Source organism: Arvicola amphibius, chromosome 2, assembly GCF_903992535.2.
Source record: "Arvicola amphibius chromosome 2, mArvAmp1.2, whole genome shotgun sequence".
Taxonomy (NCBI): domain Eukaryota; kingdom Metazoa; phylum Chordata; class Mammalia; order Rodentia; family Cricetidae; genus Arvicola; species Arvicola amphibius.
The window spans coordinates 90,252,137-90,274,149 of NC_052048.2; the positions used below are offsets into that span (position 1 = coordinate 90,252,137).

At 49.9% G+C, this 22,013-nt stretch overlaps 1 protein-coding gene across 2 annotated transcripts in view; it reads left to right on the plus strand.

Moving 5' to 3' along the window:
• The first annotated feature begins 20,272 nt into the window (after positions 1–20,272).
• Hs1bp3 (HCLS1 binding protein 3) overlaps positions 20,273–22,013 on the plus strand; it is a 32,592-nt gene continuing 30,851 nt past the window's right edge. For both annotated transcript variants that reach the window (XM_038319217.2, XM_038319216.1), the window contains exon 1: positions 20,273–20,330. In XM_038319217.2, coding sequence (XP_038175145.1) covers positions 20,299–20,330 — 32 coding nt within the window. In that variant the 5' untranslated portion in view covers positions 20,273–20,298. The remainder of the gene's footprint in view (positions 20,331–22,013) is intronic.

Here is a 22,013-nt window from a genome sequence, read left to right on the forward strand (position 1 = left end):
GTCTCAGCCAGCTTCTCACCCATGGTGTCCTTAGGGCATCTGGCTTTGGAGAGTTGCCCTCAAACCTTCACATGCCACACACCTACATTTCACCCATCACGGGCTCTTAGTACTCATGTGAACCATACATCACCCTGAAGTAGACAGGGGAAAATCCAGAGGCAGTGAATGGTATCAGTGGTGACAGGGGCCTACTGCCCTTATCCCCTGTGCACTGTGGGAAATAAGAAGGATAAGTCAAGCAGTCACATCCCTGAGAATGAGAGCCAGGCCCACGATTGCCACAGACCAGAGAAGAGGGCATCAGGGTGCAACCTGGCTCCTTTTCAAGGTTAAGTCCATTTACAAGACATGACACCTTACAAAACCAGTGACCCAGGGCTCTGGGACACGGGCTATACTCAAGGTTGCTCTTGCTGGATGAATTTAAACTTTGTGACAGGTCATCAGGCCTAGCACTGTTTCTGCCTCTTTTTGAAGGTGCTGAACCAATGAAGACATAGACAACATTATATGTGTGCATTCAAGTTGCGGCCTGGCATGTGGCAGTCTGTGCTGGTGCCAAATGAGTGTCTGGGTGAATGTGGGTGTGAGTGTACTTTCCAATCTGTAAGAGACTTGTCTGTCATTCCCCGACTTCTCGTTGTTCTGTAGAGGCTGTGTTCAATATCAGCACCCCTTCTTCCCTCTATGCCAAAGCCTGAGCTCTTTTTTGGGGAGGCCACTTACTTCTTAGCCAGTGGCCCACTGACAGCTCCAACAGAATACCAGGATCAACTGCTGGTTTGGAACCTGATGAAAATTCTCTCTCTCTCTCTCTCTCTCTCTCTCTCTCTCTCTCTCTCTCTCTCTCTCTCTCTGTGTGTGTGTGTGTGTGTGTGTGTCTGTCTGTCTGTCTATCTCTGTCTCTCTCTGTTATATTGCTTTTATTATGATCTTAACACACCCTCTTAACATCTTTCACTGTACCAAAAACCGGGACAGGTGGTATAATATGGAGCATAGGGCAAGTGTGTGACAAAAACCAGTGCAGTGACAGGATGGTGGTGCCCATTTTATGGGTAGAGGTACAGAAGTGTGCCACTGCAGGGGAACCATCTTAGGGTCTATAGGATGATGCTCTTGGCCATTGTTCATCTTCAGACTGACTCACTGCTCAATCAGTCAATCTATCTATCTACCTATCTATCTATCTATCTATCTACCTATCTATCTATTGAAAGACTTGACTTTCAAACATGGGTTACATATAAATTCTTTCCCCCAGTCTAATTGATCAAGCCCAGGTCATATACCACCTCTGGACTAGCAACAGTTGTGGACACCATCAAATGCTGATGTCACGAACCAAACAGGAAGCCGTTTTATGCTACTATTGGAATGAAAGTCTGAGTTGGATGAGTGTCCTTTGAGAATGGAGGTGAGAAGAGAAGTGGTAGGCAGGCAAGTCTCCTTTACCCTGTGCACATCCACCCACGTGTTCTGTGCTGTGCAGCCTGGGTAGCTCCTCTCCTTGGGCTCATGCAATTTCCACCTGAGAAAATCTCCTATCCATAAAGACATTTCCTTCTGTGGATCTGCATCCAGGAACGGTGCCATCTCTACAAAATGCCTGTCTTTGTTTGCCCATTGACTGTCTAAAGGTTCCATGCTCATGCCTCACAATGTCTCCTTTAGTTTCAAGGATCAAGGCAGGCCAAGATTCACCGACATGTGTTTAATTTGCGGGTTGATCCTATCTCTTATGGTGGAAGAGAGGTACTGTGTCCTTAGTCTATCCATAAGAGAGAGGTGTGTGGGCCAGGAAGCCACAGTCTCAGGGGCTGATATTGCAGACCTATTGGAAGATCATCAGAACTGATGCTGGTGTCCTCTGACAGCAAAAGAACGCGCTTGTCAAGAAAACTCGATGAGATGAAATGCCTGGATCTCAAGTCTGCTCCCTCTTTCACTAGTGCTGTAAACTTTACAAGGTTTCTTTGTTGTGGTTCCAGAATTTAAAAAGAATGTAGTAAAATACATGAAATTTCTATTATCATTTGAAGTGTACAGTTTAGTGGGTATGAGTTACATCCATGGTGTGGTGGAGCACTGGCCTGGCACACATAAGGTCCTACATTTGATCCCCAACACCAAAGTAAGAAAAAAACAGATAATATTCTTTGCCTATAAGGTCCTACATTTGATCCCCAACACCAAAGTAAGGAAAAAACAGATAATATTCTTTGCCTAGAAAAGGGTAAAGACTCCAAATGGATAGAGACTAGAAATGGGATAAAGTTGCTTCAGGATGTTAACTGGTGTGTGTGTGTGTGTGTGTGTGTGTGTGTGTGTGTGTGTGTGTGTGTGTGTGGTGTGGTGTGCTATATACACATATGTGTGGGGGTGTGCATGTACACAGTGCCTGTTGTTTTCCTCTATTGGTCTCTGCCTTATCCCCTTGAGACAGGATCTTTGCCACCATCTTTGCTAGGTAAGCTGACCAGTGAGCTTCCAGGATCTGCCTGTTTCCTCTTCCCAATTCTGGGGTTACAATCACACAAGGCAGTGCCTGGCTTTTTAAGTGGGTGCTGAGGATTTGAATTCAGGTTCTCATGTCTTACCCAGTGAGACAGCTCCCCAGTTGGGTATTAACTTTTATAGTCTTGAATTCTGGACCATGTGAATAAATACCACAGACAAGAAAAAAGGATTTGCCCATTCTAGATATTAAATGTAAACAGAATCATGTTGTGTTTGTAACTTGGTGCTGGCTTTTTCCCTCGTGTGGCTGATCCACATTTCCATTGTATTATAGTTATATTTGTCAGATTAATCCAGCATCATTTTTAATCAGAAGTCTTTTAGCAGCTGTTGCTCCTTCCTCAGCCATTAAACAATTCAAAGACAACACAATAAATAACATGCAGTATCCAGACTTTCTGTGTGCTTTCCATTTTTACGTGGCTTTATTTTAAACTGTTTTTTTTTAATTTTGGGGGTTTTTTTGATGCAGGGTTTCTCTGTGTATCTTTGGCTGTCTTGGAACTCACTCTGTAGACCAGGATGTCTTGAACTCAAAGAGATCTGCCTGCCTATGCCTCCCAAGTGCTGGGATTAAAGGTGTGTGCCACCACACCCAACTTCTCTCTCTCTCTCCCCCCCCCCTCTCTCTTTGGACTTTATTCTTTTTCTTTTCTCTCCCAAGCCTACATATTTTTTAAACACATTGTAAACCATTTAGAGTCTGTTTTTTGTCTGAATCTATCTTTATTGTATATTTCTCTTTTTCAGGCCACATGAGTCTTTAATTTGCTAATCAATATGTCTAGGATTAAAGCCGTGGCTTTGACCGCTGGATCCACCCCATTTCTTAGCTTTCTGAGAGTCTGGCTTCATGGCAGAGGTACTGGCAGGAATCATGTTTATTGCCAGAACTCTATAGAGTTTCAAGGTCCATGCTACCACCAAGAAACATGCGGTTGGCTATTCATCTGCACCATTTAAGTGTTTTGTGATGGGGCCTCTTAAAAGAGCTGCAAGGATCTTGAAGCTAAAGCTGAGTCAAGAAGTCTCTCTTAAATGAGACACACTTGACTCTAGCAAACAGAGCCCACCTGAGAAAATGCTGCTACCAAGAAGCCATCCTTAACTCTGCTGTTTTGTGTCTAGAATTACTTCCCAAGCTCTCTCTGGTTTTAAATGAATGTAGTTGTCCACGTGGATGCCAGATGATGCCAAAAGTTACAAAATTCCCATACTAGTTCAGAATTACGTATAATAAAGGGTTATTTATTTAGGGGTAGATTCACAGATCACAGTCCTCTGCACAAACAGGGAACAGGAACCGAATCTAGCAGCACAAAGTGAGAGCCGGAAGCAAGAGAGAGTGAGTGCAGGCTTTACAGCTGCATTTATACTATAAGAGACCCTGCCCAAGTGGCTGAAGGAGCTCCCACAGCACTACATAAGATTTCACACACCCCCAGCCTCCTAACTTCTCACCTGTGAAGCTCGGATAATAATATTTGTCTGGTTGGGTTTTGTTGTTGTTTGTTTATTTGTTATGCTTGGTTGGATTGCAGATGTTTTGTTTTGTTATAAAGCAATGAGGTCATGCATGTAGGAGCCAATGTCTTGTGTGGCTCATGCACAGGCTGCCCAAAGAGGCACCTAAAGGGAGACCCTCAGTCTCACCAGTGCCCTGGAGGTCCATATGCTGGTTCAGTCACCCAACTTGTAAAGACACTTGTGGTCTCCATGCTCCTGGACCTTGTTCATGTGCAGGAGTGTCATGTTGGCCTAGCTCAGCTTTCTGGACTTGGGCCATCATGCAGACTCCACACACATAGCCTAGGATGCTCTCACGGTGGGCTTAGAGAAGGTACAGGAAACAGCATTTTTTGGAAAACATAAGACAGACATTTCTGTTTCTGGTCTCCCACTGGGCACAGAGGAGAAGACATACTTGGGCTCCTCCGCTGGCAGGTGTGTCTAAAGGAGAGGCCAAAAGGCTGTGCTCTGGAAACACATGCATTTCCGAGGATGTGAGCAACGCTCTCCTGACGAAAACATAAGGACACTTAAGTGTGTCCTTGCTGCTTTCTCATAGGCTGTGATTTGTGTCTGTGTCCCATACATATGGAGGAGGTAAGTGATCACATTGCAGGGAGCAGCTGTGGACCATTAATAGAGTCTCCACCACCTCCAGACCAAGACTGGTATCAGTGAACGTGACACTTGCTGAAGCCTCCAGGTGACACCCTAGCAACATAGCAAGGGCCATAGAGAACATGGTATTGCTATAGTTCTGTGAAGAGGGGGCTTCTGGGGGAAAGGGGCTTCCTTTACTAATAAAGAACAGGCAGAATTGGACTAGTTTGGCATAGAAAAGAACAGGTCCAGGTAAAGTATCCCCTAAGCTGTCCCTGTCTCACAGTCTTCTCAGTCCTTGGAGGCTCTGACTTACCCTGTGTTCAAACAACCTGGGTGCGAAGTGCCCTGTCTCACTGAAGATTTCATACCTGCCAGGCTGTAAAGATGAAAAAGCACTCAGCCCACTCTTAGGTGACCTGAGTTCAGTTCCAAGCACCCTTGTGGGTCTTCTCACAACCATCTACAACTCCAGCTCCAGGGAGATCTGATGCCTCGGGTCTCCATGGGAACCTGAACTCAAATGTGTGCACCTGCTCTCTCTCTCTCTCTCTCTCTCTCTCTCTCTCTCTCTCTCTCTCTCTCTCTCTCTCTCTCTCTCTCTCTCTCTCTCTCTCTCACACACACACACACACATGTGCATGCGTGTACGTGCACACAGACACAATTAAAATAAACTTTTAAAATATTTTATAGCCAGCAGGTGACAGGAGCTGAGGTCCTAGTTCAGGCCACTGCTCTAAAGAAAAGACCTTGTTCCCTTCTTTCTGCTACACCATGCTGCCTCCTGGAGGCCACAGTGGGCAAACCTAGCAAGGAAGGTTGGGAAAGAGAATAAAGTAAAAGGCAATTGAACCTCCCAAAACACACACACACACACACACACACACACACACACACACACACACACACACACGCAGAGTAAATGGAGGTGGTTGTCATAAGCAAGGCTTCTAAAAGTCTGGAAACTGTAACTCACAATATTTTGGGAGGAGAAAAGCAGACACACTGGTGTCTGTCTAGGATGTCCTCTGCCAAGCCTTCTAGACACCTGGTGCTCTGTGCCTAACACAGTGATCTTCTGCATGAGTCCTCGCTCTTAAGCCTTGAGAATCACTGCTTCCAGTTTCCATCATGCCCAGACTCATCCCAAAGTGCCAACTGCTTCTACCTCCTGATCACCCATTTAACTCTCTCTTGCCAGCCCACCCAGGAGGGCTGCTCATGACTGGTGGATCTCTGAGCATCATTACTGGAGGGACAGAAGCTTTGATGGCCAGTTCCTTCCGACTCCTACTATCACCGCCCCCCCTTGTCCTTTAAAGGAGAGTTCCAGAAAGTGGGCTTGAGTTGTAATCATGTCTATGCTTGCCAAAGAATAGGACCTGACACTAAATTTCAGAATAAACAAGGTTGTCTAAATTAGTAAGATTTTTTTTTCTTTACCTAGCAAGCAAGCTCCCACAGAAAGCAGGTTCTCAGTAGGTCAGACTATCAAGAAGTTCCATTTGAGAGCCTCTGCATCCTTAAACTAGGCATGCCAGTGAAAGTGTTGGACAGAGACATGTATGCATTTCTTGAACAGAGTAGATTCAAAGACAACTGTGCACTTCCTGACACAAAGCAACTACAAAACAAGGTCAAGACCCTGTGGCCCTTAGCCGGGCGGTGGTGGCGCACGCCTTTAATCCCAGCACTCGGGAGGCAGAGGCAGGCGGATCTCTGTGAGTTTGAGGCCAGCCTGGTCTACAAGAGCTAGTTCCAGGACAGGCTCTAAAAAAAAAGCTGCAGAGAAACCCTGTCTCGAAAAACTAAAAAGAAAAAGAAAAAAAAAAGACCCTTGTGGCCCATCTCGTCTGGTATGACAACAATGGTTACTTCTCTTCTATAATTAGAAGACCTTTGAGGCTTAGGCATTGGCAACTACCAAATACACATCTTGTTAATTACTGAGCCCTAACCCTGCAAATGGGAATTACAGCACAATACACAAGACAATAGCCAGGCCGAGTAGAGCGTTCTCATTTTGTGTATTGCTCAAACATTGTGGTGAAGGTGCTTGTGCTGACCTCCCCACAGTGGGGTGGATTTCCTTCCTGGGTATGTCTCTGGGAAAATTCCCCTTCTCTGGGATGGGAATGTGACCCCCTGACTGGGCATCCATTGGAGTCACAGGGTGTGGGTACACCTGCAAGGTCTCACTCACTCACAGAGGGGCTAGACTCCCACCTCTGCAAATCCACCCAGCTCAGACTCTGCAGAACATCTGGGCCTCCTTGTGCTGGCCATCGCTGTACACCTGCATGTGATTAGGACTCGGCAGACACCACAGCCCCACGGAAGTCAGCCCTGGAGACATGTCCCTGTGGAAAAGACCCTCCCCAGATTGCTGAGTGCAGGTTCCAAGGATACGTGAGCTCCACACATCTGTGACCACAGCAGTCTCTATCCTCAGTGGAGCAGCAAGGACACCTTCACCCCAACCTGCCCGGAAATCAACAGCACCAAGGGCAGACTGAGTACAGCACAGCCAGGGAGGGAACAGAAGCCCAGCTTGGCCTCCTCAATATCAGCCACTGAAGAGTCTACTTTAGACCTCTTTACAGTTGCCTTTGAGTAGTTAGATACAATTTCAAATCCCCTGATTTTCTCCACGCAAATGCCCCTTCTCTTGTGAACGTGTAAACCCCTGCCCAGCCCGCTGGAGTAGGCCTTGTAGACAATGAAAAACAGTGAAACTGAACCTAGGGACGTAATGAACAGTGCATGACAGACTTTACATCCTTCCATGGAAACTGAACCTAGGGACGTAATGAACAGTGCATGACAAGACTTTACACCCTTCCATGGAAGGGTCACAGAGCTTCCACATTTATTGGACCTGCAGAATATTTAGTTGAGAAGATAGATTTTCTCCCAAGAAAATTAATTTTCATTTAATAATGAAATTAAGGGCACAAAGAGAGTCTCGAGATGCACCTTTGGTGGGAGATAAACATGACCACAGAGACTTTCACTAATGTACTACAGTAACATTGCATCCAAACAGGGCAGGTGCTGCCATCCCTGACACAAAGGTGAGTCACTCTGATGGGGCTTCATATCCCCAAAGGTCATATTGGTCACAGTCCTTTGTGAGGGCCAGGTCCTGTCACAACTGCATCTCTGTAGGAAGAAGTGAGTGGAGGGGGCAAAAAGTGGGTGGAGGCTCTACATTCTGTCGGAAGAGGAGCTGAAACAGCCAAGGAGCTGTCTGGAGGACCAAGATAGAATGGCCTGGCATATTTGCTCTGAAATGTGTCATTGGCCTCAAAGGAGAAACCATTCAATGGTCTTTAAGCCTTTAGTCTTCAGAAGCTATGCCATGCAGCCTCCAGAGCAGGACCCATGCTTTCTGCAGTGGGATAGGTCCTCCTCTGCCCAATCACCATAGGAAGACGAAATCCTATCAAGAGTAGCCACTTGGTGATTTAAAAAAAGAAAGAAAGGAAGGAAGGAAGGAAGGAAGGAAGGAAGGAAGGAAGGGATGAAATTGTTGCATTTTCTGGTTATAGCTATTCACAGCCATACAAGTTCACATTCTAAAAGAAGAGAAGTCTTTGTCTTAAGAATAAGTTACAGGGGCTGGAGAGATGGCTCAGAGGTTAAGAGCATTGCCTGCTCTTCCAAAGGTCCTGAGTTCAATTCCCAGCAACCACATGGTGGCTCACAACCATCTGCAAAGGAATCTGGTGCCCTCTTCTGGCCTGCAGGCATACAGAGAGAATATTGTTTACATAATAAAATAAATAAATATTTTAAAAAAGAATAAATTACACAAGGATTTTTTTCTTGTTGGAAAATTTTACAAAATTAAAAGGACTCAGATGGGGTTCTTAAATAAATTAGCTGGGTTTAAATCTTCTTCTTTATTGTCTGTAGGGAGTGTAGTATAATCACTAAGAAGGAAAATACCTATAAACCATCCTGAACTTTGACATCCAGGACGAGGGCAGAATTAATGCCTCTCCTGTAGTGATATTTCAATATTATTTTAATAAATAAAGCTTTCCTGAAGATCTGAGAGTAAAACAGCCTCACTGGTCAACCATTAAATACCAGGCAGGTGGGGCTTGAGAGATGGCTCAGAGGTTAAGAACACTAGCTGCTATTCCAGAGGTCCTGAGTTTAATTCCCAGCAACCACATGATGGTTCATAACCATTTGTAATGAGGTCTGGTGCCCTATTCTGTCATGGAGGTGTACATGCAGGAGGAATATTGTATATATAATAAATACTTTCTTAAAAACTAGGCAGGTAACACACACCTTTAATCCCAGTAGCCAAACTACTTGCCAGAGAAACTGGGCAATACCAGTTTCTTTAATACCATCCCTAGAGAGGATTATAAAACTGGAGGAGATGGCGCTCAATCTCAGTCTCATTCGAAGATTCCTGGAGGCTGGATCCCCATTTTGGACTGAGGTCGAGGTAAGAACCAGTGGCTGGCTGTTTTGCTTTTCGGATCTTCAGGTAGAACCCCAGTATCTGTCCCCAAGTTTTTATTATTATTTTATTATTTAATAATAATAATAATAATAAATAATCCTGCTTCACTCTCCCACAGCCTAAGGAGAAAAATGCAGCATGAAGTCAACACTGTCCTGGAAGCCCCCAGCAGGTGCAACCCAGATGATTTCTCTCTCCCATTCATTGACAAGAGGTCTCAAAGGATGAACAGGCAGCAAGAAATCAAAACAAACACCTCTGTAGAGCAGGGATTCTGGAGATGAGAAACAGGCTTGCACCCTGTTCATCCCACACCAAGGGCCACAACTACTGGTCAAGGAGTAAGGACCTCCTGCATTTCAGGTCCAGGCTGAAATGTGTGTTTGGGTCTGAGAAAAGCATTTGTGTGTGGCTTCACTTCCCGTCGCTGTCATCACACACAGTGGAAGGCACACTTAGGCCAGCACAGATTCCACAGCAAAGCATAAGCACCCATCACCTCTTGGAGGGGGCTTTGCCTTCCTGGCCAATGGGCTTCAAATCCCCACTGGAGCCGCCCTAGGATACTCAAGCCCTGACAGCCTAGTTTCTGCCTCTTAGGGAATCCTCTTGGCACCCTCAGCTGCCTCTGCTATCCAAGTGCAGCCTTTGCTCAACTTCCTCCTGTACCACCCTCTAGATGCTTCTAAACCCGGCAGAGCCTATCCTGTTCCGCACCCCTTGCCTCCATTTCACACACCGCCAAGAGAAAAATATTCTTTCTACTTCACAGATCATTCCTAATTGGAATTGATATTTTTTAAAGTCGGGATTAACATTTGCAGCACAACACGTTCTTTGGATAAAGTTTTCTTTTCAAAACCGAGACAACACCATGTCGGGCTTGTATAGGGGAAGGGTGCTTTCTTCCTCCTTTTTTCCTTACTTTTTGTAGATTCCCAGTGCACACCTCCAGAGAATCTGGGTACCACGGCCCTGCAGTGGGACTCAGGTCAGGCAGGGTCCAGTGGTAGGAATTCAACCATCCCATAGTGCAACACCTCCTCCAACAAAAAGAAGAATCCAACGCTAACCATAACGTTTCTACTTGGATTTAGCGTCAATTACTGCAGCGTAAACACAGACAGCTTTTTAAAGAGACAGCGGTTTGTGTCGATGTTAGCAAATAAGCATGGCTGTGACATCCAGTTGTTGCATCTGCACAAGACTTTTCGCACCTGCCGTCCCTGGCAAATGTGTGTGTGAGTGAAGGAGTGTGGAAATGTGAGTGTGAACTGTGTGCTCTACTCTGTTCTGGAGTAGCCCATATGCACCATCCCTCTGGCCTGGTCGGGGCTGCTCTTCCTCTGGGGTCCTGAGTGGCAAGGCCCTCCCCAGAAGGCATGTACCTACAGCGGCAGGCCTCCACCACCTTGTCCCTGTACTGCTTGAAGATCTCGCCTAATGGTGCGATGATCCAGACTCCCCAACCCAGCTTCTTAAGTCCCCATGCGATGGCTTGGGGCTGCAGCGACTCCCACCCTATCCCCTCCACTGCAGCTCTGAGCTCCCGCGATACCCGCCAGCGCCTGGGTCCGCAGGGGGTTGCTTCCCCAGCTCCTGGTCCCAACGCGCGCTCCTTGGCACCAGTGTCCTTGCCGCTGCCACCCCAGGCCAGCCGGAAGTCCGGTCGTCTGCAGCACCAGGCAGAATTTGCAGGAGGCGCGCGGCTCGCGATGGCGCCTCTGCACCGCGTCAGTCCCGTCCAATTCATCCCCCACAGGTGACTTCTAGGGGCTCGGCAGTCCGCGAGTATAGTAGGTGAGATGTGCGGCCACGTCGGGGCACACGTATAAATGCAGCAGCGGAGGCAGAGTCGCACTGTCCGGGTCTGGCTCTGGAGACCTCCAGTGCAGCACGCGAAGCTCAGCATTCATTACCTCGTAGGCGTCGGGGAGGCTGGATACAGCGAGTAGAAAGCTCTGGCCGGGCTCAGCCGCCGATTCGATTCCTCTACTGGGAAGAACAAAAACAGAAAGAGCGAAGCAGAGTATGGTCGGGTATCTGCAGCTATCGGGGCAGCTTGGTTTGACTTTTCTTCCCTTGATACATAACATCTCAAGAAGGCCCATAGGAGCGGGCAGCAATGGTTACATCTGGGCTCCAGAAGAAATACTGTCAAAGGGATCAATAGGAGCAAAGGGATCCTTCCTTGTCTCCTAAACCTGATGTTTTAGTTCTTCAGCTGCCAACAGCAACCACAATCGCTGAACCGTGGGGCCAGGAGCGCACCACCGCACCCCAAAACAGAACCCTAAGGCCTCTTTAGTTCTGCTACCTGCACCAGCGCCTTGCAAAGTCAGACTTCTGGCCAAGTGGCCACAAGAAGGTGCGAGCTTTCCTAGGGACTTGTGTTTGACAATTGCCCCTTGCTGCTGGGCTGAGTGGCTCTAAAGAGCTGTGAGCCTCTCATACCCTAAATACATTTTCCCCTTTAGTTTCTTCTCTTCTTCCATCTTACTAGACATCCTCACTGACCACGGTTTCCCATGCCAATTGGACCCTGAGAATAGTTCAGAAACGAAACACAGCAGCACCGGAATACAGATTCCCTCCCCCCAGGTCACCCTGTCCCTTCAGCAGAAAAGAAATGAGGGCCCAGGTTAGCGACGGGTTCTCCCAAGTCCGCCCTGAACTTTCATTGTTGGTCACCCCTTTCGACCTCATTCTTGGCTTCTCCTGGTGCTTACACAGCCACCAAAGGGAAGGGAAAAGGCAATGGGATGCAATGAACCTTCATGGAAAGATTAGCGGTGGTGATGGCTGCCACAGTGATTGCTGTATAGTCTTTTGCTCTAATGTGATTTATTTCTGGACATGGCCCTTTTCCTTTCGGGTGGGCTCAGGAGAAAGGAAGGAGAGAGGGAGGGAGGGAGGGAGGGAGGGAGGGAGGGAGGGAGGGAGGGAGGGAGGGAGGGAAGGAGGGGGGGAGGGAAAAAGGAAGAAAAAAAATAAAGTTTAAATTCCACCAAAGAGCAGACAAGGTGTTGCCTTTTTAGAGGGTCATATGGTTTACATTTTGCCCCATCAGAGAGACCAGGCAGAAACTCCCCCCACCTTCAGGATTTGTTCACCAACCATGGACACCAGACCTTCATGCCTTAAGTCTACAGTCTGGGTGTATGGCTCAAACAACTCTGTTCTAAACGGAAGCTGGTGGTAGCAAGCTAGAGAGAGGTGCTGGGCTGTGTCCACAGCCGCAATTCCTCCCTCCCGCAAAGAACTTTCCCTGCAGCCTCCACCTCACCCTGCTTCTCCAGGGAGGGAGGGAGGAAAGGTGGCCCGCCTCTGGGTCTTGCTGGTCAAGCAGAGCTCCATCAGAAGGCCCTAGTTGGTTCTATAACACAAGGACCTAGTTGGTTCTATAACACAATACACTAAGCCAGCCCTAAGAAGTCTGATGATTCTACCATCTTAGGGCCCTTCCTATGCTCTCGCCTGCCTCTTGGGAGCATCCTATGTAGGTCTGGAGTTTTCCCTAATGTTGTGCACCAGGACTGAATTTTCCTGTGAATTGGTGAATCAGTGCCGAATGTGGTGACAGACCTTCTCAAGATGCGCCCTGGTCCTAAGAGCTATTTGAGTCCAGGATTTCTATGAACCAAAAAGAAAGCTGTCTGTGCACGGCTACTGTGTGTGTTTCTGGGATGGGTGATTACTGCACGGTGGCCTCTGCCTGTTTTCCCACGCTGGTGTCAATGGCCTGCAGACTGTCGGTGGCTGCTGGACTTTACTTTCCTGGCCTATTTGTCTTCCTTTCTTTCCTGATTTCCAAGCTAGATCTTTGGCTGGGTAGAATTAAGGCCAAAATTGCTTGCATTTCCTCCTGAAATTAGTTAAATTTCCCCTATCTGTCTGCTTTAATGACTTCAATGAAGATTAATAAAAGCCAGATGATACGCAGCAACTACCCCACAGTCCCACCCACACCCTACCTTGGAGGGTCCAGCACAGGGTAAAATAGGACATTTGAACTTCAGGCATCCATGTCCTCCCCAAACAACCGAGCCCTGGACTCTGGCCGCTGGGGCCTGGCTGCCGCAGATCGCTGGCGCCCATACTCACTTCCCACACACAAGCCACTATCCACCCACCATGGCCTGCTGGAAGTGCGTTCCTCGCATGGAGGGAGGCGAATTTACTTTCATTTGTTTCTCTACTCTTATTTCTCCTTAGCGCCTTCAATTTGTGTGTCCTCACCCGCCCCAGACAAGAACCTACCGCCACTGTTAATCCCTGTTCTTCAGGGTCCCCACTCCTGTACTTCTTTCTTCTCCAAGGGCTCCAGGCCCCAGAACACTCTAAACCCTTCCCCCAAAAAGCGGATCTTGAACTACGCTCGCCAGCTTGAGGGAGACCTGACAGTTCGACAGACAGACAGACCTTCACCCCCTCAGCCCTCGGAAGCCAAGCCTTGCGTGAAGCCACAATCCAGTCTTCGAGAATTCAGATGCGGTGACTTCGAAGTTTCTGACACCTGAAGATGGGATTCATGGGGCCATGGCTCTGAATCCAATGGAGCTGAAGCTTGCTCCCCCGAACTCGTCTCTGGGCAGGAGCAGACAAGATGCACTGTCACAGAAGATACTTAGAGTACCTTGCGTCTATAAAGTCGGTGATTGTGTCTGCGCAACCGTGCCCAGAGGCTGCCGTGACGGGAGTCCTCCCAGCCGGGCTCCAGTAAAGCTGGACATCATGAAGTGGTGTGGCGCCACCGAGCCGTTCCTGAAGCCAGAGCCCGCAGCCCGGCGCACAGCGCGGGGGCCCACTGCGGCGGCCTGCAGAATTGAAGGGCTCCAAGCCGGAAAGAGGGTCCGGCCGCCGCCGCCGCCGCCGCCGCCGCCTCCGGGGCTGCAGGCTGGTCCTGCACCCTCTGCTCGGAGCACAGCTGCAGCCTCCAGCCCGTCGCGGGGACCGCAGGCGTTCAGCAGCCAGAGACACAGCGCGGCGGCGGCGCTCAGGTCCACGGGCTCCGTGAGCCGGTCCGCAGAGCGACACGGGCTCCGTGGCTCCGGGAAGTCCCCTTTTGATCACAGTGTTGATTAATGCGGGAAGTGTGAGCAGCAAGCCGCTGCCCCACTTCTCTCCCACCCCACCGCCGCCCAACGCCCGGAGCAGCGCCCCCTGCTAAACCCTCGACCCGCAGCTCTGAGTCCCCAATGCAGGGCAGGAGCCTCCTCCCCTCGCAGCTGCATCTAGTTTCAGTCCCTGCCAAGTGAGGGCCACCAGCAGGAGGCTCGCGCCAAAAGCGGTGTACGGGTGTAGGCCGCCGCACCCTCAGGCACTGCGACACCCCTCTCCTCACCCCAAGACCTGAGTACTCTGCTTAACAGGATGGTGGGGCGTACCCGCCCAGCTTCCTCCCCTCTCTTCTACCCTGAAAGACCCCTCTTTCCTGCTATTTTCCTATACTAGGTTGGCCAGACACAAACCAAGGCAAGACTGGGCTCTACCGTCTGCCGGGGGTGGGGGGGGGGGGGTGGGCGAGCGATCACATCTCTTCAAGGTGTGGGGAGCAAAAGGCAACAGGCTACTGGTATGTTTGTAGGTAGCTACAAGCCTGGAGGGAGCGCTTTGGTGCCTCTAGGGTAATAGCACCCTTCAAACATGGGTGAAAAAGGCTTCCACCTCTGCCCTATCAATATGAGACGCCTGAGCATGCAGACACCTGGGCTCTGATTTGGCTAGCTGTTTCTTTTTTTTTTTTTTTTTTTTTTTTTTTTTGGCTAGCTGTTTCTAAAGAGCAGGCTGCGCTGAGGAGGGAGGTCGCCAGTCTGTGTTAATTCAGTTCAGACAAATCCCAGAGAGAATGTGTGTCCCGAAAATAGACAATCAACTGTCAGAAGGCTTTGAAGGCCTGAACCACACCCACTCCCCTTTACTTTAAAATTGCATTGGATACCAAACTGAACATCTAAACCGGGCCTGTGCAGTTCGAGAGCTATCTAAAAGCCGCTTGGGTTTGGGGGATGCATGCAACACACACACACACACACACACACACACACACACACACACACACACGGCCTCTTATTCTTCCCAAGCAGTTCTTCCTTCTTCTGAACCAGAGGGGCAGAACTCAGTCTGGGGCCTTGGGAAGTTTGGGAGCTGGAAGGAACGCCCTGGCCAGGGTCAATACTTGCAGGGTTAATACGTGAAGGATTCCATGAGAGATGTAAGGCCTAAGCTCAGTCTGTAGCATGCATCTGTGCACCTGGACCAAGGTTTGTGCTGCCTGCCTCCTCCCCGCCTTCCTGCTGTAGCCCAGATGGCAGACAGCTGGGATGACAACCTGCCTTTGGTGCCCAGGTTGGGGACCAGATGAAAAAGCCGTAGTAGTTATGGGTTTCCTTCTTTGGGGTCCCTGGGGAAGTGGCTCTGGTAGGACAGAGACTTCCTATTGTAATTCTCTTCCCATCTTCCCGCCCAGTCAGGGGTCTCTTTGCTTGGAGGTGCACTGGGTCCTGGTGTCTCACTGTCCTCCTTTCTATTGTAGACATGCAAGTCAGGACTGTGTGCTTACCATGTCAGTTCCATGTTGGAACACACTGAGATCCCTGGGCTGCCATTGTCCTGGCTTCAGATCTGGTTTCACCCACTAACCAGAGACCTGAACTCAAGCCCTTGAACCTCTGGCTGCAAGTCCGTCACCCTTCCTGGCTTTGCTTTGTTTGCCAGCTATAGTGAGACTGATTAACAATCACATGTCGACCTAGGGATAGTGAAGGATGGAGGAACCACGGCAGCAGGACCAGGACACCATGACCTCTGACCTCCAATCCAGAGCAGAGAGGGGGTAAAGGGAGAGTGGGTCCTGGCTTAGGTCTCCCTGAGGGGGGATGGAGAGAGAGAGGTGACAGCAAGCCCCTCACCCCACTCCTGCAGAGGCCTCTACTTGCCCCTTCCTTCTCTTCTGATAACTCTGGCTACTCCACCAGCCCCTAGGAAGGCTTAAGTCTCTCCCAGAAAGACCTGGGACAGAGGAAGTAAAGATTCCAGCAGCTTCTGAGAGCAGCACCCCTGTATGCCCAGCGCCAGTCTCCCTCAAATTGCAGGAATTTCCCATGCTTAACCTATAACTAGGCTGCCCAGGTTGCCCCAAGCAACAGCTCTGGCATTCACACTGGGGTCCTCAAAGCCCTGGCCTCGGGCCTCTGGGCGTGGCCACTCTGTGGCCCAGACCACCCTGTGGAGGAGGGGAGGAGAGGTAATAGGAGAAGGTAGCTTCTTTCCCAGAGTTATTCCTAGGGGTACATTTCAGTGCCTCCTAGGTGAGACAAACCGCAGAGGACTGGCGGATAGTGCCACCTGCTGGCAAGAATATGTAACAGCTCCTGGCTGATTAAGCCAGGCCTCTGAACTACCCTTTTGGGAGGTGTCCTGGGAGAAGAGATGACCACACTCAGGCCAGAGAAACACACTGAGGTATGGGGGAGGACCTGGCCTTCAAATTACCATTGCTGTGGACTTCCTTTGTGACCCTGATAGAGATGACCACTGTCCATAATCCTAGCATTCAGGAGGCAAAGTGATTTTGACTTTTAAGCCAGCCTGGGCTGCATAATTAGACACTATCTCTCCCAACAGGCCAAGTCTAATCATCTGCCTCTTTGAAAGGGGATAGGGTGTGATCTTGCTGAAGAAGGTGTGTCACTGGGGGTGGGCTTCCATGCCAGGCCCAGTCTCTCTCTCTCCCTCTGCCTGCTGTCTGCAGATCAGGAAGGAAAGCTCTCAGCCACTGTTCCAGCACCATGCCTGTCTGCTTCCTGCCATGATGGCAATGAACTAACCCTCTGAAACTGGAAGCAAGCTCCCAATTAAATGCTTTCTTCTATGAATTAGCTTTGTCACAGCAACAGAACAGTAACTACGACAACAACCAAAAATAAAAATCAACAAGGACTTTTGGAATCAAAGCTTATTGTGTAATGATTTGGAATGTCCATACCTCCGACCTTGGTCATGGAATCCAGGGTTTCTGTTCTAGACACAACAATGAAGGGAGCAGCACTGGTCAGTGTTGGTCCACTTGACACAAGCTACGGTCACCTGGGAAGAGGGACCTCAACTGGGGAACTGCCTCCATAAAACTGGTAAAGCCAGGTAGTGATGGTGCACACCCTTAATTCCAGCACTCGGGAGGCAGAGGCAGGCAGATCTCTGTGAGTTTGAGGCCAGTCTGGTCTACAAAGTAAGTTCCAGGGTAGCCAGGACTACACAGAGAAACCCTGTCTTGGGGAAAATAATAATAAAAAGATTTATTTGTGTGTGTGTGTGTGTGTGTGTGTGTGTGTGTGTGTGTGTGTGGCGCACACCCTGGTATCTGCAGAGACCAGAAGAGGGCATCAGATCCTCTGGAGCTAGAGTTGCAGACAATCGTGAACAACCTGATGTAGGTGGTTGAAATAGAACTCAGGTCCTCTGGGAGAGAAGCAGAGACTCCCTTATATATTCCAGAAGTTAGTCCCATGCCCCCTTTGAGCCGCAATGTGAAAGGTTTTACTTTTCTGGCCCTTAAAGCAGTCAAAGCAGAAGGAAGGCTATTGGTGGCAGCTTTTGATCCACAGCACCTGCCATACACTCCATCTCTCAGTTGCTATGAGCACTCTCAGCAATGCTGCGGTCCTGTTAGACTCATTTCTTCAAGGAGAAAACCGGAACAAGAGCATTCACTTTCCATCACTCAGGTCTGGTACCACCTCCTCCTGGAAGAGCTCTCCATCTCCAGGGTGTCCTCGTGCCCCCAGAGTCTCCATCCTAGGAATCTCCTATATCCCCACGTGGTCAGTGAACACCACTGGATAATATTGAATCTCCTTCTGTAGCCCCAGGCCTGAGCTGGGCCTGTAAGTATTGGCTGGATGGCTAGCAAGAGGGTGGTCCCTCCACTTCACCACATGGAGGTGAGCCGACCGCCGGAGCATCAGTGAAAGAACAGAGGAAATGAGCAGGTCCTCAGACAACCCATTCCACTAGAAACAAAGGGGATGCGTGGACGTGACAGGCCAGAGTTCAGACATCCTCCTGCTGACCTAAGAGTTCACAACACTGGAGGCCCAACTCCCCTCCAGGGGATGGGCACATGGAGTGGTCCCACAAAGAGGGGAGGAGTCTTGTGCAACATGGTCCTTGTTACTACTGCCTGCACCATGGAGCTGAGCAGCAAGCACACAGTATCAGATTTAGATCCCACATTCCATGCATTGCACACAGTTATGCACTGGAGTCTGTGGGACCCACGGAAGGCAAAATGGAATTGCTATCAAGAAAGTAGGTAACCTCACAGAAATCCTGTGGTACCCCTGGCGGGCACCAGGCAGGCTGAGATTCCTGTAGTGCACGGGAAAGCACAGCTCACTGGCTCGCACAGTATTGTTGGCAGGCATGCTAGCAGACCTGGGGTTTCGTGGGGAGTCCCTACTAGGGTCTCTCAAGACAGCTCTTCAGGGCTCTCCTGGGAGAGGGTGTCACCCAGATCCTTATCTTTTATTGTCTCCTTTCCATCCACATCTGAGTCTTAAGTCCTTAGGTCCTGACTATTTTTATTCAATGGTCTCCAAACCCCAGGTCCTGAAGTCTCTCTTGTCCAAAACAGACTCATCATTATACCACCTCAGGGTTCTTCCAGGTGTCTAGCCACAAAAGAGAACACTATCCAGCCACTTGCAGGAGCTAAACCATAGCAGCATCTTTTTATTCTCTCTCTCTCCCTCCCTCCCTCTCTCCCTCCCTCCCTCCCTCCCCCCCCCCTCCCTCCCTCCCTCCTCTCCCTCCCTCCCTCCCTCCCTCCCTCCCTCCCTCCCCCCTCCCTCCTCCCTCCCTCCCTCTCTCTCTCTCTCTCTCTCTCTCTCTCTCTCTCTCTCTCTCTCTCTCCCCTAGGTCTCAAGTATCCCAGGCTGACTTGGCCTCAAACTCACTGTGGAGTAGAGGACGACCTTGAACTTCTGGTTCTTCTTCCTTCACCTTCTGAGTGCTGGACTTACCACCATGGGTTTACATGGTACTGGGCATGAAGCTCGTGCCCTCATGTATGGCAGGCAAGCGCTCTATAGACAGAGCCTCATCTCAGCCTACTACAACACCTTGACTCCTCTGTTCACCCCAATCTCCTGGGGTTCTCACACCTGTGCCCTATTCTGCAGCTCAGCAGCCTCACCGTTTCCCCTACTCTGGAGTGCTCCGCAGGTCTGTCATCTTCACACTAACGCACAAGGACGTCCCTTTGTAAGCAGTTCTTTGATGACCAGAGTTGGTCTCCAGGTCAATGCAGCGTTCTAAGCTCAAACACTGAGTACTTCCTGCCAGGACTCGTGCTTGCCTCCTCTGCTCAGGTCCCGCTGATCCCCTAGTCTCTGGAGCTCCCACACAATATCGCTCCCACTCTGGCTCAGCAGTTCTCGGTTCTCTAGGACCTCCTCCTTTACAAAGCCCTTTCCGACTCCACTTTTTTCTTCAATGGGCAAGAAGAAAAAGAAGGGGATGGGAGGTAAGGGTGGGGAAAGGATGGTGGAGTTTAGGATGGGACAGGAGAGGAGGGTGCATTAAAACCTCTGTTCCTGCCTGTGCAATGGCTCAGTGAGTGAAAGCATTTTCTATGCAAGCTTGGTGATTCCACCCCGGAACCCATGGCGGGGGGAGGGGGAAACAAACTTCTTAAAGTTGTTGTTCCTTGAGCTCTTAAGTGCAGTGTTAATTAAACATACGTACGGGGGGAGGGGCTGGTGGGAGAGGAGAGAGACGGGAAGGGGAGAGGGGAAAAGGGAGAGGGTGATTGTTTGCATAAGTGAAAACGACCCCAGGAGAGGAGAGGGTGCTTTTGCAGTTTTTTGCGGCGAGCTGTAGGAGAGCGGTTTGAGGACTAGCGGCTGCAGTCCTATCGCCTTAGAGGCATAAGCATGTACTGGGATTAAACGGAATCAGGTGCCAAGTTTATGAAGTGACTATGGGGCATCTGCGGAGGGCTGAAAAGCAAAACATCCCACTGCCCCGTATGCCACGGAGGCTGCGAGATGCAAGACGCGCCAGCAGGGGGCGGGCCAGAGCCGGGGAGGTGGCGCAGCGCCGGAGTTGGGCGGGTCCGGAACGCAGCGACGCTGGTGACGTTCGGTCCCGTGATCGTCCACCCGCCAGCAGCCAACATGCAGTCCCCGGCGGTGCTTGTCACCTCCAGGTGAGCCAGACCCCCGACCCTTGGGTCCCGGGCACCCTAGCAACCTGTCGGTTTATTCCGGTGCACCCCACTACCCTGCGGGTGTGGTGGCGCGCCATCTAGTGTCCCTGGTTTTACAGACAAGGGAGCTAAGGCCAAGCACTCATCCAAGACTCTAGAAGGGCCTCGGACTGGCACTGGCTGGGATAGGTGGCCATTCCCTGTCCTTGCGTACTTGGCGGTCATTTCTTCCGATCCCCCAAACCTTTCATTGCTAGTTCTGTGTGTACCAGCCCGATGCCAAGCACCAGTGACGAGGTGAATCAAACAAGCTGGTCGTGCAGGGGATACCCACACCGGGGTGGCTGGTGCTGCGGGAGGAAGGGACCAGTAAGTTCCAGTTGCCCTGGGAACACTGCTGCTGTTGGGCCCCACCACGTAAAGCTGAGACCCCGGCTGTTGGCGCCGGAGAGAGGTCAGGAGCTTCCGCTTTAGGGCCAAAGGCAGTGCGCACCCACCCAGAGCCACACCTAAGGGACCCAGCTGGGAGAGAACTTGGGATAGTTGGAAGGGGAGTGGTTCTACTTGTTCCTCGGTTTTTAAGTAACTTTAAAATGGCGAACTTCAAGGATATTCGTATACTCTGCCTTTGCTCTCCCTCCATAAACTCTGGCCGAGACGCCAGTTTATTGTGTAAATGGACATAACACCCACAGGTTCAGCTATACTCCCAGCTCCCTGTCTCAAAATACATAATTCTGTACATAACCCCTTATGTCGGAAGCTCTCTCTCCTTGGTTTGGTTAATGAGGCTTCGGGCCGCATGCGTTAGATCAGGTATCCCTGTCATCCTGTGAGTTCTTTCCTTTCACTGAGCCTCGCTTTTTCTGTAGATGGAGGTTCCATATAGACAAGTATATAAGCATGGGAGCAGTACATGTCCCTGTGGGCCACACCAGGCAGACCCATGGCCGTGAACTTGGCGCTGGTGCCTAGGAAGTGTCCCTGGTGGCCTCCCTCAGTGACTGGTGTTACAGAGAGTGCTGCTGGTGGTGGGGCAGAGACCATTCTGATAGTCACAGTAGACCCAGGGAGCTTGCCTTCAAGTAATGCTGACACCTTTGCAAGCGCTGAGGTGGCCTTGGACCCAGGATCAACTGACGTTTTCAACCTTCTCCTGCTGGACATCTCCGGGGCTTCATGCATGTGTCCAACCAGCAGGTGTTTTCCCAGAGGCCTCTTCTGTGGCTGATACTGGTCCAGGTTTTTTGTTTTTTGTGTTTTTGTTTGTTTGTTTGTTTGTTGTTTTTCGAGACAGGGTTTCTCTGTCCTGGAACTAGCTCTTATAGACCAGGCTGGCCTTGAACTTACAGAGATCTGCCTGCCTTTGCCTAGTGCTAGGATAGAAGGTGTATGCCACCACCCCTCGGCTGGTCCAGGTTTTAGGATATGCTAGTGAGGCTTTGGTGGGAATAGGTGGGCCTAGGAAAATCCAAGCTATATCAAGGACAGTAAATGCTAAGGAAAAAGAGATCTGGGGATCGACTCGAGTTTCATACAGTGTGGTTCAGGGACATCTTTCTGAGAGACGGCAGGTGAGCAGACGCTTGAGAAGCCCCCCAAGGGAGAGAACTATAGAAAGGAAATCTTAACCTGTGCTCACCCTGTAAGACTTTAAGACAATTCTGAAGCCATTTCTGACAA